Source organism: Rattus norvegicus, chromosome 1, assembly GCF_036323735.1.
Source record: "Rattus norvegicus strain BN/NHsdMcwi chromosome 1, GRCr8, whole genome shotgun sequence".
NCBI classification, from domain to species: domain Eukaryota; kingdom Metazoa; phylum Chordata; class Mammalia; order Rodentia; family Muridae; genus Rattus; species Rattus norvegicus.
Window position 1 is genome coordinate 213,864,773 of NC_086019.1, and position 25,353 is coordinate 213,890,125.

The 25,353-nt window shown below is 52.2% G+C and overlaps 1 protein-coding gene across 8 annotated transcripts; it reads left to right on the plus strand.

The window, feature by feature from the left end:
- Window positions 1–17,812: 17,812 nt before the first annotated feature.
- Window positions 17,813–25,250, plus strand: Rcor2 (REST corepressor 2). Of its 8 annotated transcripts, XM_063288027.1 has the most exons (14): window positions 17,813–17,971; window positions 19,398–19,635; window positions 20,276–20,359; window positions 20,616–20,696; window positions 20,925–20,977; window positions 21,068–21,229; window positions 21,344–21,468; window positions 21,555–21,627; window positions 21,710–21,925; window positions 22,589–22,717; window positions 23,156–23,233; window positions 23,864–23,921; window positions 24,049–24,278; window positions 24,359–25,250. In XM_063288027.1, exons 2-14 carry the CDS (start codon window positions 19,509–19,511, stop codon window positions 24,671–24,673), a joined length of 1,731 nt encoding a protein of 576 aa, XP_063144097.1. In that variant the 5' UTR covers window positions 17,813–17,971; window positions 19,398–19,508; the 3' UTR covers window positions 24,674–25,250. The 8 variants fall into 8 exon arrangements, with proteins under 8 accessions (XP_063144097.1, XP_063144126.1, NP_001014016.1 ...); XM_063288056.1 differs by lacking the exon at window positions 22,589–22,717 and having other exon boundaries at window positions 20,303–20,359; window positions 21,558–21,627; XM_063288035.1 differs by lacking the exon at window positions 17,813–17,971 and having other exon boundaries at window positions 19,506–19,635; window positions 20,303–20,359.
- Window positions 25,251–25,353: the final 103 nt, after the last annotated feature.

Genomic DNA, 25,353 nt, shown 5'->3' on the forward strand with positions numbered 1-25,353 from the left:
GTGTGCGTGTGTATGTGGTGTGTATGTGTGTATGTGTGTGTGTGGTGTGGCTGTATGTGTGTGGCTGTGTGTGGTGTGGTGTGTGTGTGTGGTGTATGTGTGTATGTGTGTGTGTATGTGTGAATGTGTGGTGTGTGGTATGTGGGTGTGTGGTGTGTCTGTGTGTGTGGAGTGTGTGTGTGTTTGTGGTGTGTCTGTGTGTGTGTGTGGCTGTATGTGTGTAAATGACAGGACGACCTCCTAGCCTACCTAGGGGTACAGTGAGAATGTGAGGTGAGCGTCCCCTGACCTCCTCACTCCTACCACCCCGTGCTTCAGCCCAGAACACACTCAGGATTCCTTCCTAGCTTTCCTGTGCTCTGCTTGCCCTGGCTACTGCGACTCTGGAGTCGCTGCTCTACAGGTTTTGCAGGGAAGCCACTCTCCTTTCTGCTCGCATCCTACCCACTCTGCATTGCAAGCTTATGGCTCCCCCTACTCATGCTCAAAAGAGCCTCATCAACTCCAGTGTGATTCTAATCTCCTTACGTACTCTCTCTCCTTCACTCCACGCAGCCCTGTTTCCATGAGGTGAACTTCTAGGTCAGCTAAAGGCCTGTCAGGGAAGCTGTTTGTCTGTAACCCCGGACCTGAGGGTGAGGAAGCTGCACGGTGAAGTCAGCTTTGTCTTCCCTATTTAGTCCTGACTCCACACCACACATCACAGACATGGCCCCTTTTGCTCTGACTTGGTTTGGGTGCTCTGGGGTTTGAACTCAGGACCTTGTGCATGTTAGACAAGAACTCTGCTACTGAGCTACATTCCCTGCCCTCTTCCTAAATTCTGGATTTTATACAGAAACCCTCTTGCCTCCTCTTAATTCAGATCCCAGCTGAGGTGGTGGTTGCCTTCTCTCATTCCACGTGCCTGGCCTGGGCACTCCACCGAGGGCTTCTATCATTCTTGCCACTTCCCCTGTTGCCCACACGTACGCCCATTTTTTGGAGACAAAATTTCACATAGCTGATGCTGCCCCACATCTATTATGTGGTTATGGATGACATTTAACTCTTTAGTTTGCTTGTTTTATTTTGCTATTCTATGTATATGGGTGTTACATCTGTGTACATGTGTGTCTGGTACCTGAGAAGAGCGCACCGGAGCTATGAGCAACTGTGAGCTGACATATGAGTGCTGGGAATTGAACCTAGGTCCTCTGGAAGAGCAGCTGGTGCTCTTAGACCCTAAGCTATCTTCAGCCTCAACATTGAACTCTTGATCCCCCTGACTCTGCATCCCAAGTGCTGGGAGTGTGTCACCACCGGGTAGTGCTGGCACTCAGACTCCCGGGGTTCCTACTTGCTAGGCCACTGCTCTCCCTACTCAGCCACATTCCCAGCCTCCCGCAGCTGGGAACTGTGCCTTTTCTCTGCCATTACTTTTAGGGCAGCGGATTCAATACCCAACTCCAACTTAGCACTTACCTGACACCACCACTGAACCTGGTCCCCAGTTCAGTGCAATGTCAGAGAACTGTTTCAGATGCCAAGGTCAGTAACCCTAACCCTCTGGACCTTGGGACCCAGCGGGAACCTGGCAGACAGCAGGTACTCAGTGAAGTTCAGTAGGAGGACAGGTGGCAAGCGTGGGTGCTATTATGAGTCACCGAAGAGGGAGCAAACTCTGCAGATGACATGACACCTGAACCACATTTTCTTCTTAAAATGTACTCTCCTTATTGATGTTGTTTTTGAGATAGGCTCTCACTGTATAGCCTCCACTAGCCTTGAAATATGTAGACCAGGCTGGCCTCAAACTCACAAAGATCCACCTGCCTCTGCCTCCCTAGTGCTGAGCACCACCACGCCTGACCCCTTGACCATTCTTTTTTTTTTTTTTTTTAAGTCTTGTGTTCAATTCTTTTTTTTTTTTTTTTTTGTTTCTTTTCTTTTTTTTTTTTTCGGAGCTGGGGACCGAACCCAGGGCCTTGCGCTTCCTAGGTAAGCGCTCTACCACTGAGCTAAATCCCCAGCCCCCCCCCTTGACCATTCTTATTCCAGTTAAATCGATGGTCACAATTAACCAGCACAGTGTCCATCCCCAGCGCCACCAAACAAACAACTATGTATTATAGCCTTTAAGTATGAACTAAGTAAACTTTACAAAACAACTAGCCAGCGATAACAACAAGAAAAGTAACAGCCGGGGTTGGGGATTTAGCTCAGTGGTGGAGCGCTTGCCTAGGAAGCGCAAGGCCCTGGGTTCGGTCCCCAGCTCCGGAAAAAAAAAAAAAGTGATTAAGGGACTGGAGAAATGGCTCAGTGATTAAGAGCACTGGCTGCTCTTCCAAAGGTCCTGAGTTCAATTCCCAGCAACCACATGGTGGCTCACAACCATCTATAATGGGATCTGATGCCCTCTTCTGGCACACAGGTGTACAGGCAGATAGAGCACACGCATGCACGCACGCACGCACGCTCTAAAGAAATCTTTAAAAAGAAAATGAAAAAGAGAAGACAAAGTGATTAGGGGTATTGACTGGTCTCTCAAAGAACTGGGTTAGATTCCCAGCTCCCCACAACCATCTGTAGCTCCAGTCCCAGAGAATCCCATGTCCTCTTCTGGCCTTTGTGTCACTGCATGTAAGTCCACACAGAGACATACAAGCAGGCAAAACACTCAAACAAACAAACAAAAGAGGGCTGGGAATGAAATTCAGCGATAAATCAGTAAGTTACCATATGCCATGCCCTGGCTTCCATTCCCAGGGAGTGAATTCCCGGCTGGTCCTCAACTGCAAGTGTCTCGGGCTTTGCTCCTGCACTGGGATGCTAAGGAGGCAGTAAGTAGCAGCTGGATTACAGGACAGCAGTCTCCGGCCACCCATGGGAAGGTGTGACACTGACAGGAGTCATGTTAGTCACTGCCCTTGTCACTGTGACAAAATACTGAAGGAAACAAGCTAGGAAGGATTTGTTTTGGGTTATGGTGTCACGGGTCTCCTCACAGTTGGCTGGCTCCATGGCTTTTAGGCTTCCGTGAGGCAGAGCATCATGGTGGCAGCAGAAGTGGCAGGGGAAGGAACATGTTCATCTCATGGTGGCTAGGAAAAAGAAAATAGGGGAGAGGAGGCAGAGGATGAATGAAAGCCAGAGACAAAATATACCTTTCAAAGGCCCATGCCAGTGACCTCCTTTCTCCAACCTAGCCCCACCTCCTAATACCCAACTCAGCCAAGAACGCATCAGTGGGGTCACCCATCCATGGCCCAGAAGCCTCTCAGTGCTAGCAGCTGGGGACAAAGCCTTCAGCACATGATTCTTTTTTTTGGGGGGGGGTTCTTTTTTTCGGAGCTGGGGACCGAACCCAGGGCCTTGCGCTTCCTAGGTAAGCGCTCTACCACTGAGCTAAATCTCCAACCCCAGCACATGATTCTTTTGGAGGGATACTTTATATGGTAACTTTAACAACTGTGCAGTGTTTATTTAGTCCCTTCCTCCCTCCCCCTTCCTTCCTTCCTTCCTTCCTTCCTTCCTTCCTTCCTTCCTTCCTTCCTCTCTTCCTTCCTTAGTTGGTTTGCTTGCTTGCTTTTGGTTTTTTGAGAAAAGATTTCTCTTCTTATCCCTGGCTGTCCTGGAACTCACTGTGTAGACCAGACTGGCCTTGAACTCAGAGATCTACCTGCCTTTGTTGCCACATGATGGGATTAAAGGCGTGTGCGACCCAGGTTTCTACTTCCTTTTCATGGATGGAAACCAAGACTAGAGGGAGGGGCAGCCAATTCCCAGCGTGGGCCAAGAGGGAGAAGTCCCAGTTTGAGACCCTTTTAACTTTTTTTTTTTTCCGGAGCTGAGGACCGAACCCTGGGCCTTGCGCTTGCTAAGCAAGTCCTCTACCACTGAATTAAATCCCCAACCCCCCCCCCTTTTAACTTTTTTTTTTTTTTTTTTTTTTTTGGTTCTTTTTTTCGGAGCTGGGGACCGAACCCAGGGCCTTGCGCTTCCTAGGTAAGCGCTCTACCACTGAGCTAAATCCCCAGCCCCCCTTTTAACTTTTTAAACAATCATTTATTTGTTTATTTGCTGTATAGTGAGACAGGATTTCACTGTGTAGCCCAGACTGGTCTAGTACTCATAGATATCCACATGCCTCTGCCAAGGACTGGTATTAAAGGTATTCACCACCAAACCCAGCTTTCTGTACCTTTTGCTTAGGTTTAGTTTATTATTGTTGACTGTCTGTCTGTCTATCTGTCTCTGTCTCTGTCTCTCTGTCTGTGTGTGTGTGTGTGTGTGTGTGTGTGTGTGTGTGTGTGTGAGTGTGAGTGTGCCACACGGCTACTGCACACATGTGGGCATTAGGGGATAACTGTGAGTCTCCTTTCGCTGGGATTCCAAGAGTCCACGGATTGTGAGGCATGTATGTACAGAACCTTTACCTGGTGAGCAGTCACAGAAGCACCCGTTCAGGGGACAGGGGCTCCTGGATCCTAGGCTGGCTTCCAACTGACCATACAACAGAGGATGAACTTGAAGATGCGGATGTTCCATCATCTGCCTCCTAAGTCCTAGAATGGCCTGTTTAGTTCTCTGTGCAGCTAACTCTGGACACACCATCACCCTTTACACTGGTTTGTTAGGTCAGCTTGCAAGAGCCAAGCAGCACACACCAGAGGACTCAAACCACAGAAGTTCATTGGCTTCCAGTTCTGGGATTGTGAAGTCAGGACTGTGAAAAGAGGCACTGTGCTGCTCTGTGGGATGGTAAAACCATGCCAGGAAGTTTGGTAAGGTAGAACAGGTTGAGACCTGGGGGGCACACACCTGAGGCTTAGACAACTCCCCAGCCCTGTCAGACTCCTGGCATGGAATATGCACCATGCTTCTCACGTAAAAGAAGTGTGTCCTATGATGATGTAGACCCAAGACACAGTTCTCCATGCTAATGAGGTACCTAGAGGCCAGGAGGGCTTAGCCAATAAACTTCTCTTCCCCAGATATTCATCCCTGCAAAAGGTATTTAACTTCAGGTCCACCCTGAGAAGTGGGTATGGTACATTGTGCATCCATTTTCTGCCATGAAGGACCAATAAACTGTTTAGAACCATGGACCGTCTCTTTCATCAAGATCAACCATGGAGATCATAGAGAAGCCATAGAGAAGGCATTCAACTACAGAGCCACAGCTTAATTCTCCATAGAAGGCTGCTCTGTGCTCCCAGTCACAGCCACCACCGAGCCTGCCTCTGCCAAGTTAAGGACAATCACCACAGGGACAAGACAGAGCTCCCCTTTCCCCCTGCCCCAGGGTAGATGCTGTCCCCAGCCTGAGGGCCCCTGACTCTGTTCTTGGCATCCCAGCAACAACTGGATGTCTAAAAGTCTGAGAACCCCACAGCCTGGCTTGGTCATAGGCCCGGGAACCCCCAAAACCAGCTCCAGCTTTCCCACATCTCAGACTGTGCTGCTCCACCCCTGGAGGGGTATCTCTATGCTTCTGAAAAGCCTGGCACCTCAGTAGGGGCTGCGTGGGATAAGCACAGTCAAACTCCCCACAGTCCACCTCCCCAGGAGGCCACCCCCAGTGGTGGAGCCAACATAGAATCGCACTGCTCCTCTTCCTTGTTTCTAGAGGAATTTGACTATGCCACATAGTGTGCCCTGTGTGGCTTGGCTGAGTCTTACCACCACTTTCCTTAGAAATGTCTGCCTGTCTGTCTATCCATCCATCCATGTATGTATGTATGTATGTATGTATGTATGTATGTATGTATGATCTCTATCTATCTACCTACCTATCTATTTATCATCTATCTATCCATCTATCTCTATATGTATGTATGTATGTATGTATGTATGTATGTATGTATCTATCTATCTATCTATCTATCTATCTATCTATCTATCTACCAATCTCTATATCTATCTATCTCTATATATGTGTATGTATGAATTTATGTATGTACCAATCTCTATATCTATCTATCCATCCCTATATCTGTCTATCCATTCATCTCTATATGTATGTATGTATCTATTATCTATCTATCTATCTATCTATCTATCTATCTATCTATCTATCTATCTATGTGTTCAGGTTAGGAGGGCATGTGCCATAGTATAGTTTAAAGGACAGAGGATAACTTATAGTAGTTGGTTCTCTCTTTCCACCATTTGGGCCCTAGGATTGAACTCAGGTTGTCAGGCTTTGTGGTGAGTGCCTTTGCCTGCTGAGTCATCTCACCCCGATTTAGTTAGTTTTGCTTTTAAGCAGACCAGATGGCTAGTTTTCTGTCAACTTGACATAAGCTAGCATCATCTAGGAAGGAAGAATATCAGTCGAGGGGTTGCTTCCATTAGTCTGACTCCTAGACATGTCTGTGAGGCAGTTTTCTTCATAGATGATTGGTGTGAGGGAGCCCAGGCCGGGGTGAGCAAGTCATGAAGAGCAAACCAATAAGAAATGTTCCTTGTGGCCTCTGCTGCAGTTTCTGCCTCTAGGGTCCTACTTTGAGTTCCTGCCCCGACTCTCCTCAGTGATGGAGCTGACCTGGGAGCTGTAAGAAGAAATGAGCTCTTTCCTCACCAACTTACTTTTGGTCATGTTTTTATCACAACAGAAACCTAACTAGGACAGTAGCATTGCCTAAAACCCCAGCCCTTGTGAGGTTAAGACCAGAGGATTGGAAATCTGCCCATTGACACAGAACAGCAACAGTTCCCACCCACCCAAGATGGGATTTCTCTGTGTACCCTGGCTGTCCTGGATCTCCCTCTGTAGATCAGAAAACAACAGAAAAACCCTATCTCTAGCATGAAGGTGCTCAGTGGTAGAATGCCAAAAGGCTTGGCATGGTAGTCTCCACCTCCAGTAAAAAACAAATAAACAAATGACAAAAATAATGGAACACATAACAACCCAGAAGGGCAGGGGCTTGTATCTCATGCCTGGAAACCTATCATCTGGGAGGCAGAGACCAGGACGATATAGAGTTAAGATCATCCTTGACTACATATTGAATTGGATGGATTTGGGGCCAGCCTGGTCTACATAAGACCATATCTACTTTATTTATTTATGTATTTATGTATTTTTTTACATCTTTTTTTTCTCTTTTCTTTTTTTTTTTTTGAGCTGGGGACTGAACCCAGGGCCTTGTGCTCGCTAGGCAAGCGCTCTACCGCTGAGCTAAATATCCAACCCCTATTTATGTATTTATTAATGTATTTATTTATTCTCTGCATATCTCTGACTGTCCTGGAACTCACTATGTAGACCAGACTGTCTCTGCCTCCCAAATGCTGGGACTAAAGGCGTGTGTCACCATGACTGGATCAAACTTGAACTCTTAATCCTCCAATCCTCCAAGTTTGGGATTTCAGTAATGTGCCACTGTGTTTAGCTTTTTTTTTAGATTTATTTAGTACACTGTCGATGTTTTCAGACACACCAGAAGAGGGCATCAGATCCCATTACAGATGGTTGTGAGCCACCATGAGGTTGCTGGGATTTGAACTCAGGACCTCTGGAAGAGCAGTCAGTGCTCTTAACCACTGAGCCATCTCTCCAGCCCCACGGAACTATCTTAACAGCAATCCACCATTTTGTGCAGTGCTAGACATCACGCTTGGAACTGTATGAATCTCACACAGGCTCTCCTTCAACTGAGCTAAAATTACGAGCCCCAACACCAGGATTTTGGAAGGAACCCACTTAAACCGTAGTCAGGAGGAAGTGTTGTAGTTGAGGGTCCACAACAATGCCCTTGCCCACACCCTGACACACAGCATCTTCTGTGCAGTACTGCCTGTCTGTTGTACTACGATCAGGAAAACATTCCTTAAGACCCACAACCGTGACCCAGAGGTCAAAGATTTTCCTGATCTAGCAGTCAGCCTGCTGGGACAGGTAACCCAGCACAGATAGGCAAACTAAGGGATGGTGGGATGTTTACAGGTGTGGTCCAGTCATTCAATTAACAAATGCTTCCTGTCCTCCTCACCTCCTCTCCTGCGCTGCACGGTCTTAGCCAGAGGACACTGCCTGGCACGTGGCCCGGAGACTGCTGATGGGGATTGTGCTCTGCAGCTTGCTTCAGCAAGAAAGGCTGCCAGGAGGGATTAGTAATGTCTGCCACCGGCATGAAATGGGATGGCAGGGAGGCAGATGGAAGGAAAGAGGCCAGACACAGAACAAATGAGGCACAGAAAGACTGTGACTTTAAAGGGGACACCAGGGGCTTCAGGAGCTGAGCTATGTCTTCTTCAAGATTCCTGCACTGAGGTCCTAATTCCCAGCACCGCAGAAGGTGGCCTCCTTAGAGTTAGGCTGTTTTATTTTGCCTGTGGTTTTTGTTTGTTTGGTTGGCTACTTTTGGTTTTTCCAGACAGGGTTTCTTTGTATCCCTGACTGTCTTGGAGCTTGCTCTGTAGACCAGGCTGACCTCAGACTTGCAGAGATCCACCTGACTCTGCCTCCTGAGTGTCAGGATTAAAGGCATCAGTTGCGACTGCCTAGCTAGGCTTGGTTTTCTTTGAGACAGTGTTTTTCTATGTAGCCCAGGATGTCCTAGAACTCAACTATGTTGACTAAGATGGTCTCAAACTCAGAGATTGGTTTGTCTCTGCTTCCCAAGTGCTGGGAGTGAAGGCTTACACCATCAGTCATAGCTTGTTTGAGTGCTTTAAAAGCACTTTCTGTTTTAATTTTTTTATTATTACATTATTTGTATGCCTATAGCAAACCGTGGTGGTCAGAGGACAGCTTTTGGGATTGGTTTTCTGTTGTGGGTTCTGGGGACTGAATTCAGATTCTCAGGTTTGGCAGCAAATGGCTTTTCTCTCACCAGCCCTGTTTGTAGTTTTGTTTCTAAAAGAGTCTCAGCCTCTTTCAGTGGGTGTCACACACCTTTAATCCCAGCACTGGGATTAACACGATCTGAGTCCAAGGCCAGACTGGTCTACAGAACTAGTTCTAGGACAGCCAGGGTTACACAGAGAAACCCTGTCTTGAAAAAAGCAAAGAAAGAAACATGGGAGGAAGGAAGGAAGAAAGGAAGAAAGAACGGAGGAAGGAAGGAAAGGAAAAGAAAGGAAAGAAAGAAAAGGAAATGAAATGAAAGGAAGGAAGGAAGAAGGAATGAACAGAAAAGAAAGAAAAGGAAAGGCAAGGCAAGGAAGAAAGAAGGAAAACAAAAAAGAAAGAAAGGAGTTTAAAGCCAGTCTGCTATATAGTGAGTTCAAGATGGGTGAGGCTACTTGAAACTTTGTTTCAAACAAAACAAGAGAAGAGAAAGACAGATACTGAGAAAGAACAAGAAGCAGACAAACAAACAGAAAGACCCAGAAACATAGAGAAACACACACACACACACACACACACACACACACACACAGAGAGAGAGACAGAGGCAGACAGAGACAGAGACACAGGCACAGGCACAGAGATAGGGAGGATAACGACCTAGGGCTCTGGCTGGGCTTGGTATCAGCTCCCAATTCCTCTCTTCTTCCAATGTCTGTGGTCTGTGGTGACCTGAGCCCTCAGCCGGCGTCTCACCTGTTCCAATAGGGTTTCTGGGAGAGTAGCAGAAAAGATAACCCAGGTAGGCCCACAGCACACAGTGGTTGGTATTTGTAAGCATTCAATTCACTTGCTTATTCATCCACTAATTTATTCAATAACAGCTATTGAGCGCCCGCTGTGTACTTCTGCTCATTAGGGTCTGGGGATGGAGTGTGAAAAACTAATAGGCACTTCAAGTTCATTCTTATTTCTATGATTACTGCAAGTCTTTGGCTTCGAGTAGCTCCTGATACGTTTGTGGAATAAAGGCAACCTTGGCTCTGAGGTGCCTGGGGACCTAGCAGTGTGGTCTGGGGAGTTAGAAGCAGAGGAGGGGCTTCCTGGGGAAGCAGACCTCAGCAGGCCCGTGTTGAGACTCTACTTTGTCTATACAACTCTTGTCTGATCTAGGAAGCTAAGCAGGGTTAGGCCTGGTTAGTACTTGGATGGGAGACTCTACCTTCTGCCACTTGTCCTGGAAGCCTATGAGGAACTGGGGGTGCTCAGGTGGGAGAGACAGCAGCCTCCTCTGTCTGAGCTCATGGTAAACAGGTCAGCGGTACTGAAATGGAGAGGGCACAGATATACTAGACAAGGTGACACCTGAGCTACATTTGAAGGACCTGTTGGTCAGCTGCATTACAGGGACCAACCACACACCCAGAGCCTGCAGGGAGCACAAAGGGTTCCATGCTGGGATGACAGGGTGGCTGCGGTCAAAGCCAGAGGACCAATGTGGACAGCTGTTTCTGAGACTAGTTTTAGGTAGCAGAGAATAATGGAGAATGGTGAGTGCCAAATGTATTGGCCAATGAGAGGAAGACTCACAGGTGCAGGGGATTCATGGGGGTTGGCCAAGGGCTCATATCACCAAGGGGCCAATGTTTTCCCATCTCTTCAGGGTGCCCTTGAATATGTCGCCTTTATTCTCCTCTCCCTCTTTCTCCCTCTTTTCCTTATTTGTGCATGTACATGTATTCGTGTGTGCACATATATGCGTGTGTATGTCAAGGTTAAAGGTCAACAGTGTGTCTCTTTCTCAATTGCTCTCCAACAACTTATTTATTATTATTATTATTATTATTATTATTATTATTATTATTAGTAGTAGTAGTAGTAGTAGTAGTAGTATTTTCTTTCTTTCTTTTTTTTTTTTTTTGGTTCTTTTTTTCGGAGCTGGGGACCGAACCCAGGGCCTTGTGCTTCCTAGGTAAGCGCTCTACCACTGAGCTAAATCCCCAACCCCGTAGTAGTATTTTCAAATCAGGGTTTCTTTGTGTGTCCTTGGCTGTCCTAGAATTTGCTCTGTAGACCAGGTTGGCCTCAAACTCAAAGATCCACCTGTTTCTGCCTCCTGAGTACCGGGATTAAAAGCCACCACCATCCGGCTTCCGACCTATTTTTTTTAAAGATTTATTTATTTTTATTTTATGCACACGAGTGTTTTGCCTACACTTATGTTTATCCACCATGTGCATGCAGTGCCCTGGGAGGCCTGAAGGAAGCATTGGATACACTGGAACCGGAGTTGCCAGCGCCTTGTGGGTAAGGAAACCCTTTGGAGGATCAGTCTGTACTCTTAACCTCTGGGCTGTTTCCAGTCCCTGCAACTTATGTTGAGAGCTGGAGCTGGACAGCAAGCCTCAGGGATCCTCTTGTCTCCCCCTCCCCAGTGGCGGGGTTACAGAAGCCTAACATCAAAACCAGCTTTCTTGTTGTTTTAGAGACTGGGTTTCTCTGTGCAGTCCTGGCCATCCTAGAACTTTCTCTGTAGGCCAGGCTGGCCTCAAATTCCTAAATCTGCCTGCCTCTGCCTCCCAAGTGCTGATATTAAAGGTTCGTGCCAGCAACACTCAGCTTTTAAAACTGGTTTTTTTAATTTAATTTTTATTAATTTTTATGTGGGTGCTAGGTGCTAGAGATTGAATGACTACACAGTGAGCACTTTACCAAATGAGTCATCTCTCCAGACCCATCACTCCCTCTCCCCCCATTAAAGACAGTTTTTGCTCTGTAGCCCAAGTTGGCCTTAAATCCTGGATCCTCCTGCCTCAGTGTCCAAAATGCTAAGGTTACCGAGTCGTGTGCAACCAAGCTCTGTTAGTTGTTCGTTTGATGTGTTGGGGATGGAGCCCTCTTGTGCAGACTAGGCTGAACCAATTCCCCATACCCCTGTATTTGTTATGGAAACCGGGTCTCAGTACACACCCCAGCCTGGCCTTGAACTTACCCTGTAGCCGGGTCAGGTCTTTCGCTCTGCTCTTTCTGCCTCAGTCTCCTCAGAAGCTGAGAGGACAACCTGTACCAATAGCTAGTTGGCTTTCTTTTCATTTTTAAACATTTCTTTACATCCATTTTGTGTGTGTGTTGTGAGTGGTGTGTGTGTGTGTGTGTGTGTGTGTGTGTGTGTGTGTGTGTTTTGGGGGGAGCATAAATGTGTCACAATGCATGTGGCAGTCAAATGACAATTTCTAAGAGTTGATTCTCTTTGTCTATCATGTTTGCTCAGGGATCAGACTCAGGTTGTCAGGCTTAGGAGCAAGTGAATATATCCATTGAGCCATCTTGTCCCTGCTAGCTGTCTCTTCTTGAGGATCAAAGACAGCCACTGAGGGTGGGGGTGTTGCTCAGCTGGGAGAGTTCTTACACAGGTAGCATGCGCAAAGCTCTGGCTAACATGAAATAAACAGGCATTGTGGTACATGATTGCAGTCCAAAGCACTCTGGGGGTGAAAGGAGGTAACAGGAGCAGGACAAGAGATTGGCCTGGAGTATGCAAAGTCCGAGTTCACTTTCTCTGTCATAACAAAGACACCATGCCTGAGGGTAATTTAGTGAGGAAACGGTTTTACTTCACCTGACAGGTTTCAGCCCATTAATGAAGAAAGTCAGGCAAGAAGTCAAGGCAGGAACTGATGCAGAAACCATGCAGGAATGTTGCTTATTGGATTGCTCCTCTATGGCTTGCTCAGCCTGCTTTCTTAGGCCACTTGCCCAGGGGTGGTTGAGCTTTTCCATACCAACCTTTAATCAAGACTATATCCTCACCGATAGGCGGACAGATCAAAACACTGGAGGCATTTCCTCAGTCAAGGTTCTCTCTCCCTAGAGTACAACAGCTTGGGTCAAGTTGGCAAACAAAGGGACAAAATCCTCACAGGACACACTTTGTGTGTGCCATGCTGAGAGTGTGGAAATAGGAAGACAGTTTGCCAGACTCAGGGTTTGTTTTTGTTTTCTACCTTGTAGGTCCCCCTTTGGGGGGTGAACTCAGGTCATCAGACTTGGTAACAAGAATCTGTACCCACTGAACCAGCTTGCTCTTTTGTTTTGGGGACAGGATAATGAGAAGGGGGACTGACTTAATCTGGTCATGTTTTAGGAGGATCACTCGAGCTGTAAAATAATAGACAGGTTAAAAGTCTAGAAAATGGCTCGGTGGTAAGAGAACTGGCTGCTCTTTCAGAGGAACTGAGTTTGATTCCCAGCACCCACACGGAGGTTCACAATTGACTGTAAATCCAGTTCCAGGGGAACCGATGCCTTCTTCTGGCCTCTGAGGGCACTGCATGCACATGGCAACAGACCACAGGCAGGCAAAATACCCATAAACATAAGAAAGAAACGGGATGTGGGGCAGATTAGAAAAGAGCTTGATGGGTTGGGGATTTAGCTCAGTGGGCCCTGGGTTTGGTCCCCAGCTCCGAAAAAGAGAAAAAAAAAAAAGAAAAAAAAAAAAAAGAAAAAAAAAAAAAAGAAAAGAGCTTGAGAGGAGTCAACAGCAGTGGGGATGAGGCTGGACAGTGGGGGAGGAGTCAACAGCAGTGGGGATGGGGAGGGGCAGTGGGGGAGGAGTCAACAGCAGTTTGCAGAGTTAGGACCTGAGAACAAAAAGAGGGGGTCACAGCAGGCAGCTGGTGGTGAAGCTTTTGTGGCCAGCTTTGCAGTCTTGAGGGAGTCTGGGGCTAGAGCTGGGTTGAGGACAGTGCTGGGGCTGCCAGAAGCTGGGTGGTAGCATTGGAGCCTGGCGAGTTGGGAGACTCAGAGCCCCAAGGAGTAACCACTGAGGCTTTGGAGACTGGTGCCCAGGTTACCCAGGGCAGAATGACCCCTGCCTAATACCTCTGGCATTAGAGATAAGCACACTGCTGGTGACCTTGGCAGACAGTTTCTGTGGTGTCACTGCTTGGCTTGGGGAGTGAGTGGGAGGTGAGGACAAGGATAGAAGGGTGTGAATAACCCTTTCAAGAAGCCCAGCTTGCAGGAGGGGGGCAGCAGTAGCTGGGAAGAGAGGCCCTGGAGGAAGAGGCTAGAGAGAGGAAGGGGACAGGGGTTTGGCTACAGCCCAGAAGCAAGGATGAGGCAGATTCCTGGGTTGCAGGGAAAGAATCTTGAAGAGGTGGGTGAGAACTGAGCATGGTGAGATGTTCCTTGGAGGGGCTGCCTCTAGGACTGGTGTTTGCAGGGCGGCAGAGGGATGTGGGGCTCCAGGTTATGCTCTGGGGATGTTTAACAGACCTGTTTGGCTGGACAAGGCACAGGCTAGGAAGCTTCCCAGTACCGGGCGGGTAAGCTTTGCAGGAAGACAGTAGGGAGCCGTGGAAGGTGATCGAATGGGAGCAGGCCCTAATGGAAGAAGAAGCCTTGAAAACATTCTACTGGACTAGGTGTCCATGGTAGGAATCTGGAATTGCTGGTAAGTCTACAAGGAAGCTGCAGATTGTCTGATGTCACCAAGGAGGAACCTCTTGGCCAGAGGTCAGACTCAGGAGTCCCTCTGTGGGTCTGTTAGGCCAGAGGCAATGGCCTTAAGTTGGTCCCCAGTGTGTGGGCTACCTCATGCAGCAAGCAGTGAGCCTATGGCCTGCCTGCTGGGGTGCTGTGCGGGCTCTTGGCTCCACAAGAACAGCAGTATTGAAGGACGTGCTTGCTGGGTTCCACCTGAGATGCTATTGGATCCTCTTTAATAAATGATGAGGTGAAACTTACTCCCTTTTAGAAGCGGAGGAGCAGAGGGTCAGAGAGGGCAAGTCGTTCATTTATGGCCACACAGCAAGCAAGAAGCATAGCAGGGAGTCCTCCTAGATAGGAACTCTCTGTCCTGCTCTGGTCCTAGCACATTTGGAGTAGAGGTTCTGGGTAGCTCTTGGGCAGGGCTTACTGGGAATGAATCTAAGGTTCAGTTACTCCTATAGCCCAGGGTGGAGGTGGCACCAATGGCCAGGTCCCCAGTCCAAGAACTTGGATTCTCAGGGTGCCATCCTCAGCCTCCTTGGGAGGACAATCATGCCCTGGGGAGGTCTGGTCTGCACTGCCACCACGAGAGGGCGCAGCTGTTCCCCAGGTGAGGGGGAGGGGCCAGTTACTTCTAAAAGCTTCTGGAACTCAAAGCTCGATGCTGGGAGGCTTCTGTCTGTCGACCAAGACCTTCGGACCCATCCCCCCTTGTGCTCCAGACACTTGGCTCCAGATATCAGATCTCCCTAGCCCAGGGGATCAGGAAACCTGGGGTCCAAATCTCTGACTTGCTAACTACTTCTGCTTGGCCCAGAGCCCCCTTTAGCCTCTGAGCTGAAGTTGTGCCAAACACTGGACTGTCACCTTGCATCATTATTATTTTTGCATAAGTGGGGGTGGGGTGGGTGTTGCTGGAAGGAGTGTTGATCACCAACAGGGCCCAGAGATAGGGAGGCAACACCTTGGGTTCCCAGCCAGCCAGGAAGCCCCCAGGGGGCACAGAGGGATCTGAAGGAAGCATTCCTAACTAACACTGAAGGAGCCCAGGAGACTTCTCTAGGCTCCTTCCACTCTAGGACTCCACTCTAGGACTCCTCCCCCATTCACCTCCTCCAAAGAGGAGCATCTCCTCCCCCATGGCTCTACCAGGTTTCTGCCTGGGTCCTCCACTCTCCTTCCTTCACCCTAGGCCTACCAGCCTGCTTCCCTCCCCAAGTTTAGCCCCTTGGCTGTGTCCACCGAGGGCCTGGCGAGGGTCCCAGGCACCACACCACAGCAGCCAGCCTCCAGCCTCTGCTCGGGACAGTCCCAGTCTGTCTGGCAGGGCTGGCAGATTAGGGATTGGCTGCAGCTGCCCCCGCCTTTAAGAGGAGGGGAGGCCCGGTGGCTCACCCAAGGTCACCCTTCCTTTTCTTTCCCAGCATCCCTGTTCAACCCCTGTCCCTCTGCCTCACCTTGAAGAGGGAGGAGGCAAGATGCCCAGCAGGTCTAGCACACAGGAGCTCAGCAAAAGGGAAAGACAGTGGGCTCCTGAAATCTGTTGTTTCCTTTAGCAAATGCTGAGTGCCTGCTGTATGCTGGACTCTTAGAACACAGCCGTGAAGACAATGCCACAAGCTACCAGGCACGTTTGTGTCTGTGAACCAAGTGGTAAATCGATGAGCTGCTCTGCTCTGGCTGGACGAGAGCAGGCTTTCCTCTGGATCTGAGGGCCCAGGAGCCTTTCAGAGCCTAGGCGAGAAAGGCAAGCTTCAGGCAGAGACCTGTATGGGGCCAAGGAAGGCCCCAGCTCCCTCCTCAGGATGAGCACAGGGGATAAATGTGCCTGGCTGTGGGCTTGGGCTTGCTGTGAGGCAGTCTGGGCCCTGGCTTGCATCCCTTAGAAGAAGGCAGGGCGCTGTCGTGTTCGCCTTCCCTCCCCTGGGCCAAGAGTAGAAGCTCATCCGTCAAAATGGCGGGAGAGCATTCCCGGGAGACCTGAGCTCTAGCCAGGCTTGCAGGTGGCCTCGGGGAGGTGAGGTTCTTGCTGCTTGCTTCTGAGCTTCCTCAGGCTGCATGAGAGGAGGGGCTGGTCTCTGGCTGGCTCGCTCCCTTATCATACCCCCATATTCCTGGCCACGTGGCACCTCTGCACCCCATGCCTGAGGGAAGAAGATTCCTGACCTTAGGACTTGAGGAACTAGAGTGGGTGGGACCTGGGGTACCGCCTGGACTCGGTTCTGTGGCATAACCACACCCCACAGTCCCAGGGCCGCAGGGAGGGGGAGCTGTCTCTTTAAGAGCCTCCAGGCTGCTAGGAGCAGATGGCCAGACCGGCCGGGGCCCCTTGTCCTTTGTGTGCCTTCTCACAAAAGAGGGGGCCAGCTGGGGAGGGGGCGGCTGCAGCAGGTGGGCGGGGTGGGACCTTGCCTCTCTCCTGCGCCCTTGCAGTTTGAGGATGAAATACATCATTAAAAACCAGTCACTTCTCTGCACCCTGTGGCCCCCACAGTTGTCCCTAAACTCTGACGCCCCTCCTGTGTTGTGTCTCACCTCTCTGGCAGAAGGCTCAGTGTATCTGTATTTTTGAGGCTCTCACCTCAAAAATAAGTAAATAATAAAACCTCTCCGCCCTGCCCCCACACCAGAGTAGGATCTTCCTTTGGTGTGTGTGGGCGGGGGTGGGGGGTCTGGCTCCAGGGATGAGTGAGGACAGTATTGGGTCCGGGTGTGTGGGAGAAATGGCTGTAGGCCAGAAGGGAAGCCAGTGGCTTGGGGTCCTTGCTAGGCCTTGTGCTGGGGTACCTGGGGCAGCCCTGGAGGAAGGAAACAAGAACTGAGCCTGGTGCTTGAGGCCTGGGATAGGTAGGGTCTTGGCCCAAGATCCTAGGTTCTGCTATGGAAGGAGGCAAGTGGAGGATGGGGGACCCAATGGAAGCCTTGACTAATGGGTACCAGAAGCAAGAAAGACGCCATCACAGGAGAGTGTGGTGTGCACAATGGTTGCTAGCTAGGCAAAGGAATAGAAATAGGAACACCTCACTATAAAGTACAGGTGTTGGGGGCAGGTCTGGCTTCCTGCCACTCATTTCTAGGGGTCACTGGAAGTCGCTTTGCCTCTTGGAACGGACTCCTTCAGCTCAGATTGCCTCTGGTTCATTTTTTTTTTTTTCCCTTTGTCCCAGATCTCCCCACCCTGGGGCTTGGTGCCCAGCTCATGATTTAAGGGGAGGAAAAAGGCCCCATAACCCTGGCCCAAGGTGTGGCGGGCAACGTGGCCGCTGACTGGGTGGCCCTATGTGGCTGGACAGTGCTGAAGTCGGGCGGGGTCGTGTCTGACTCTGCGGGCCGAAGGCAAGGATCCCCCAGGAACAGGATGCCCCAGCCAGGTCGTGGCCTGACCACGGGACCCGGGCCGGTCGGCCACAGCCAGTGGGTGGGGGCAGGGATCCCCGGTTGGGGCCAGGGCTGCTTCTAAATTTAGGAATCTGATTACAGAGTGGCCAAGGAAGGGAAGAGAGAGGAGGGTGCGAGTGCAGGCTCGGCTCGATCTGGGCATAGCGGGTGTGCCCGGGTAGAGGCGTGTCCAGGAGTCCGGGCTCCCCGTGGGAGGGACGGCGGGCGGGGGCTCCGGCCTGTGTGAGCTGCAGCACGTGCCCCAGGCGGCGGGGACGGGCACAGGCGCAGCTCACAGGCTTCGAGCTGCTGCCGGTGAGTGCGCTGGCTCTTTGTGTGCCTGGCAGGGTGGCTGGGTCTGGCTTTGAAAGTCTCTGCCCACCCCCTCCCCCAACTCCGTCTGTGCCTCCCAACCCGCTTCCCTGTCTGTCACTCTGCCTGTGCCTGTCCGGGGGGAGGGGGGATGCTGCTTCCAGCTGGGGTGACAGTGAACCCAGTGGGGAGCTCGTCCCTTTCAGCCCAGACCTTGCCCTAGAGCTTTCAGGCCCATTCCTCAGTCTTTGATACTACTGTTTTGGGGTGCAGACTGCAGCAGTTGAAAGACACTAGGGTGACCCCTGGGGACCCACAAACCCAGCAGAAACCAGGTTCTAGCCCAGTAGCTCTTGAAGAAATTCATCTTGCTCCTGTCCGGCCTCCCATCCGCTTTGGCCCCCAAGGGCGCATGAAGGGGGGGGTCCCCTGCGGAAGGGGGGGCAGGGAGTTCCTTGGCAGGAAGGGAAATGGAAGGAAAAGCTGGGCTCCACCCGGGCGGTCGGACAGGCGGTCTCTGGGCCCCCGGGGCAGGCCACAGTAACCAGACCCCACTAGTGTGTGGAACCCGTGTGCTTGTGGGTGGGGCTGACCCTGGGCTTCTCCTGGGGGGCACTGGGGTCTTCCCAAAGGGGACAAGTCTGAGAACTCAGAGACACTAGGGGTGCTCCCTTGGGGGGTACGCGCTCCCCATTCCGGTCCTGACCCCACCCCCTGGAGGTCTAGCCCCGGCCCCAGGCCCCGCCCCCAGGGCCCTCCCTCCCACCCCAGGGCCAGATGTTCAGCTGGCGGAGGCATCGGCTGGGGGAGGGGTGCTGAGGCCGCAGCCGGCACTACTTCCCTGCCAGCAGCTTCATTGTGTGCGCGAGGAGCGAGCGGCGGCGGAGAGCGGGCGAGCGAGCGGCGGTAGCGCGAGCGCGGCGGGGCGAGCGAGCGCGCCGGGGAGGGTGCGAGGCGGCGCCCGCGGCTGCGCTCCGCCCGCCTCCCGGCAACTCTGCTCCAGCGCCGCACGCCGTGCGCGCCGTCCTGCCGCTGGGGCTCCAGCCCGCTGGCGTGGTTGCCGTGGGGTCGGGTCGGCAGGGTTACCACCGTTGGGGACCGGGGCATCCTCAGCACAGCCGAGGGGTGCGGAGTCAGCTGCGGCGGCCTCTGCACGGTAGCCCTTGCCGGCCAAACAGCGTGGGCAGGCGCCCGGTGCAGCTCCGGGTCTCCCCGAGGGCAGCGCGCCCTGACTCTCCCCGGGGGAGCATCAACCCCGAGGGGCGCACAGAGCGAGCGTGCCCCCGGCCGCGCCGTCCCCCACGTACCCCCACTTCTTCACAAACTTTTCTGCCGTCCTCGCCCGTGGGGGTCGCAGTGAGCGTTAGGGCTGCCCTCCGGGGCCCCGACCTCACGGACCCTAGCCACGCTGACCTCCTGCCTCTCATAGCCTCACTGGCGACCCCTCCAGGCCGGGCCGGGCGCAGCACTCCAGGCAAGCGCGGCAAGCTCCTGCGCTCTCCAAAGGATCCCGTGCCCCCCGGGGCAGCAGGGAAGGGTAATGCCCTCTGTAATGGAGAAGCCCAGTGCGGGCTCCGGGATCTTGTCCCGAAGTCGGGCCAAGACGGCACCCAACGGCGGACAGCCGCACTCGGAGGATGACAGCAGCGAGGAGGAGCACTCTCATGGTGAGCCCGATGGCCTAGGGTTAAAAGCGCGCTGGTCCGGGGAGGGAACACGGAAGGTGGGGAGGGGGAGAGTTGGGAACCACAGATGGTTTCTGCCGCTCCTGGATTGCAGCCTCAGCCTTCTCGTGCCTGGTGCTGCCTGCACGGGAAATCTACAGGCTGGGCCCTTGACCACCCACCTCCCCTCTGCCCCCAGTCGCTGAGGGAGCTTAGAATGCCTCACTTGGATGGATTGGGTCCTCATACCTTGCAACCCTGCAGGGGACTGAGGTCTGATTGGACCAGGGACTGGAAAGACACCTCCATGCGGAGCTGTGAAGCTCATGTGGTGGGGAGGAGCCCCGAGCTCCCTACAAGGCTGTGGTCCAGATCTAGGGGCAGCCCTCCAAGCTCCCACCCCAAGCCAGAACAAAGCACTTTGCTCTGGCCTGGGCTTTAAAAGTGTCCTCTTAACCTCCCCTTCTGCCCATGGTCATGACTAGGCAGGGTCTGTCTCTCCTAGCCCCCTCTGTCTCAGAGGGTAGCTGGGGGGACTATCAAGGAAAAGTGCGTCTCTTGGAAGGTTGGGTCCCTGAGTGGTCAGGAAGAACTCCAGATCAGCTACCTCCCCTCACTGTATCCTCCCCCCACTTCCCTGGAGTCTTGACTGCCTCCCCTGGCTCCACAGACAGCATGATCCGAGTTGGAACCAATTACCAAGCAGTAATTCCGGAGTGCAAGCCTGGTGAGTGGCAGGACAGACATGGAGGGAGGGAGGGAGGGGTGGTGGAGGCTGATGGCTTGGCCTGCAGCCCCACCTGGGAACTCTTGGCTGGCTCCTGCTTGAGGGACAGGCGGTGGGCGGGGTGGGTGGCCCCGTGGCACTGTTACTTTTCCTGCCCTGCCTTCCTGTCTGGGCCTCACCCCCCAGTTTGACTGTGCAGTTCAGTGGTCTCCTGTTTCTGTGAGTGCCACCAGGCTAATTCCGCTCTTCCTTTTAGAGAGCCCTGCGCGCTACAGCAACAAGGAGCTGAAGGGGATGCTGGTGTGGTCACCCAACCACTGTGTATCCGATGCCAAGCGTGAGTGGGGTGGGCCAGGGTCAGGCTCAGTCTTGGGAGTAGGGTTTTAGCTCCTGTCCTAAGGCCAGCTCTTCCATAGAGGTGTGTGTCTGCCCTACTTACAGGGAACCCTGGCAGGAGCATCGCTGCAGCCCAGCGGCTTGAGACCAACCTGGGCAGTATAAAGGGGGCAGACGAGTGGTCTCCACTCTGGGGACTCCCCTGTGACTCTCCTCTTTTCCCCTGCAGTTGACAAGTACATTGCGATGGCCAAGGAGAAGCATGGCTACAACATTGAACAGGTGGGCTAGGGTACTGAGGGATGAGAGTGGGACGGACCGGGCAGGCGGTACTGCTGTGGCAGAACCTGAGCTGCTTCTGTCCTGGGCCAGGCACTTGGCATGCTTCTGTGGCACAAACATGACGTGGAGAAGTCACTGGCTGATCTAGCCAACTTCACTCCCTTCCCTGATGAGTGGACGGTAGAGGACAAAGTGCTGTTCGAGCAGGCCTTTGGGTTCCATGGCAAGTGCTTCCAGCGGATCCAGCAGATGGTAAATAAGCCTGTGTTCATGGCCCTCGGAGTGCTTCTCAGCCCTTAAGTCCCAAACATCCTGCCTGGGGCCAGAGTCTCAGGTGGACTCGTGTCTCTGGCCTTGCCTCCCCAGCTCCCTGACAAGCTGATCCCCAGCCTGGTGAAGTATTACTACTCTTGGAAGAAGACCCGAAGTCGAACTAGTGTGATGGACAGGCAGGCCAGGCGGCTGGGTGGCCGCAAGGACAAAGAAGACAGGTGGGGGTGGGGGTTGCTGGTGCGGGCAGGGGGCTGACAGTACCCTGGTTGGGCCTTCCCTCATTTTGTATCTCGCTCTGTGTCAGCAGTGATGAGCTAGAAGAGGGACGAGGAGCTGTGAGCGAGGGAGAACCGGATACCGGGGACCCCAAGCGAGAGGTGAGGGTCCCTAGCAGCTCTGCTCTGCCCTGCTCAGCCCTCAGCTTGTCCTTGGACTGCACGAGATATTATTTCCCTTCAGCCTCTGCCATCCAGACCTCTGAACGCACGGCCTGGTCCTGGGAAGAAAGAGATCCAGGTATCTCAGTACCGCCACCACCCACTTCGAACTCGGAGACGTCCGCCCAAGGGCATGTACCTGAGTCCTGAAGGCCTCACTGCAGTATCGGGAAGCCCAGACCTTGCTAACCTCACACTCCGAGGTCTCGACTCACAGCTCATCTCTCTTAAGCGCCAGGTGGGGGCCCAAGAAAAGGAAGCCATGCACAGGGGGGCATCAGTTCTTGAGACCTGTGTTGGGGCAGCTTGGGTATAAGGGAAATGGTGCAGGGCCAAGCCTGGCTCTGTCCCACAGTCAGGGACTTGGTATAACGACATTCTTTTCTGCTTTGTGTGTGGGGGTTGGGGAGGCATATGTGCCACGGAGCTCATGTGGTTCTCTTTCCACCTTTACATGATTTCTGGGGATCAAATTTAAGTCTTAAGGCTTTTTGGCAAGCACTTTTACCTTCCTGTCTGGCCAGCCCCTTGGCCCTTTTTTTTTTGGACTGGGGACAGGGATTCTTCTATCCCGGGCTAGACTCAAATTTGCGCTGTAATAGAGGATAACCTTGAGTTCCTGACTTTACCTCTACCCTCCGAGTATTACAGGCGTGTCCTGTCATGCCTGTCTATGAAGTGCTGGCTGGGGACCTTGCATACTAGACAAACACTACCACTGAGCTACTCCCTAGCTCTTGTAGGCATCAAACATAGAAGACTGTCCTTGGCTACAGAGTGAATTCGAGGCTATCTGGGGATACATTATCTCATTACCTTGTGTGTGGGGGAGGGGCTCGCACATGTATGGTGTGGAGGTCAGGTGGTTTGTAGGAGTTGTCTTTCTCTTTCTACTCCGTAGGTACTGGGGATCAAACTCAGGTCAGAACTGGTGGCAGGAAAGGGTGTGCCAGATGTAACATGCATGTATATGATATATGTGTCAGCAGCATGTGTGCCATGGTGCCCATGTGCTTCTTTCTACCTTTACGTAAGTTGTTCTGGGGATCAAACTCAAGTCTTTGGACTTTGGCAAGCACTTTTACCCGCCCACCTGTCTCATCCCTCAACCTCCTGCAAGCCCCAAGCAAGATCTGGTTGGTCTCAATAAGAAAGCTGGATGCTGTGCAAGCACTTGTAATCCCAGTACAGGAGGATTAGGAGTTCCAGGATAGTCTTAGCTATATAGCAAGTTTGAGGCCAGTGGGCCCCCCCCCCCAAAAAAAAAAAACCCAAAAAACAAAAGATAACTGCCCACAAAACAAAACAAAACAAAAAGCTCAAACTAAAGAAATGCTAACATGGTTGAATACCAGTGCCCTGAGGTTTGAGGGAGGAGCAGACGGGTAAGGACTTGGGTGAGTTGGGTGGTGTTGGCCTTCCTTGGGTCCAGAGGTGCATGCTTCTCTCTCCATTTTGGCCTTTATAGGTTCAGAGCATGAAGCAGACCAACAGCAGCCTCCGCCAAGCACTGGAGGGTGGCATCGACCCTCTCCGCCCCCCTGAGGTAAGGCTGTTCAGGTTATTTGGGTGCAAAAGGAGGTTTTTCCCAGTGGCAGGACGGGAATGGGTAGGAGAATCTGCCTAGGAAGCATACATTTTTTTTTTTTTTGGTTCCTTTTTTTTCGGAGCTGGGGACCGAACCCAGGGCCTTGCGCTACCTAGGCAAGCGCTCTACCACTGAGCTAAATCCCCAACCCCCATACATTTTTTCCAAAACATTTTTTCACATTTATTAACTTGGGGGCAGTGAGGTCAGAGGGGTGACCCAAGCCTTAGTGTGTATCTGGGAGTCCAGGAAAAACTTGGAGGAATTAGTTCTATGCTGTGGATCCTGGGGATCAAACTTATCAGGCTTAGTGGCAGAAGCCTTTTACCTGTTGACTCTTTTTTCATGTATGTGAGTGTTTATCTGTACCTTTGTAAGTGCACCACACAGATCCATGCTGCCCACGGAGGCCAGAAGAGGGCACTAGATATCCTAGGTTTTAGATGGTTGTGAGTCTGTCGGAATGGGTAACCACAGGTTTTCTGTTGGAGCTGCCAGTGCCCTTACCGGCTGGTCCATCTCTGCTCCCTCCCTCCCTCCCTTTGCATAGTTTTAGTTTAACGGTCATTTATATTTCTTGCTTTCCAGGCCAATACCAAGTTCAACTCCCGCTGGACCACAGATGAGCAGCTTCTGGCTGTACAAGGTGGGTCAGGCCCTGGCGAGGTGTATCAAGAAGCCTATAGACCTTTTACCTTTCCAGGAGCTGAAGGTGGGAGAGTAAATGGTTCTGACGGGCATTTACAGTCTGCCACCCTTTTTGACCCTTGCAGCGATTCGTAGATATGGCAAAGACTTTGGGGCTATTGCAGAGGTGATTGGGAACAAGACTCTGACCCAAGTGAAGACCTTCTTTGTGAGCTACCGTCGCCGCTTCAACCTGGAAGAGGTGTTGCAGGAATGGGAGGCTGAGCAGGATGGGGCCCCCACAGCTCCAGTCCCTGTGGAAGAGGCCAGGCGAGGGGCTCCTGTACCAGCCACAGCCCTGGAAGAAGATGACGAGGTGAGCAGGGGGTTAGGTGAGTCTCTAAGGATGTTGCGGATGTGCAGGGGCAGTCTGCTCACCCTTTTCTCTCCCCTCAGGTCCAGATTACATCTGTCTCAACATCAGTACCCCGATCAGTACCCCCTGCTCCGCCCCCACCTCCACCACCCACCTCGCTTTCCCAGCCTCCTCCACTGCTGAGGCCACCTCTGCCCACAGCTCCCACACTGCTCCGCCAGCCACCTCCCCTGCAGCAGGGCCGCTTCCTGCAGCCCCGGCTGGCCCCCAACCAGCCTCCACCACCTCTCATCCGCCCTGCCCTGGCTGCCTCTCGCCACAGTGCCCGCCCTGGTCCTCAGCCCCCACCTACCCTGGTTGGAGCCCAATTGGAGCCCCCTGCACCCTCACTTTGAGCCCTGAATCCTCCACTGCCCAGGGGCTCCTGAACCCCTTGGCTGGGTATCTCTGGCAGCACTAAGGATAGAAGGGACTAGGGCTCTTGCCAGGTCTTTCAAATACCCAGAGCTGCCAGCTGGCACAGCTTGGACCTGTGGGTTCTGCATGTGTTCCTGGCAGTTGAGCTTGTAAACCCCCAGCCAGGGGCTAGATCTCAGGGCCTGCAGGGACTCTGGCTTCCTGGCTGTGACTGGAATGGCTGCCTCCTTGCCTGCCTGCCTGCCTGCCTTTGGAGGGCTTGGCCTCTGGGCCTACCCTTTGTGTGTGGTAGTGACTGAGCCTGGGGGCTGAGGGAGAGCTGGTGTGTTAGCTGGCCTCACCCACCTTTCCTTCCTTTTAGCAATAAGTCAGGTGCAGTGGAAGGGGACTGGGGTGGGCATGGCAGAAGCCTTGTGGGAAGAATGTTGGGAAGCTGTGAGGAGGCCCACTCTGTCCACCCCCAAAAGCTTGGAGAAAGAAGGGTTGGGGACTTACACAGACATGGGTTTATTTTTCAACATTTTTTAAAAAGAAATAAATGCAACCTTAAATGTATGAGTCTTTCATGTGTGCTGTGGGTGTGAGGTAACTGGCCACCCAGCATTAGCCTCCACCAGGACCTAGACAGTAACCAATTCTCTTCTGCCAGGCAGGCAGG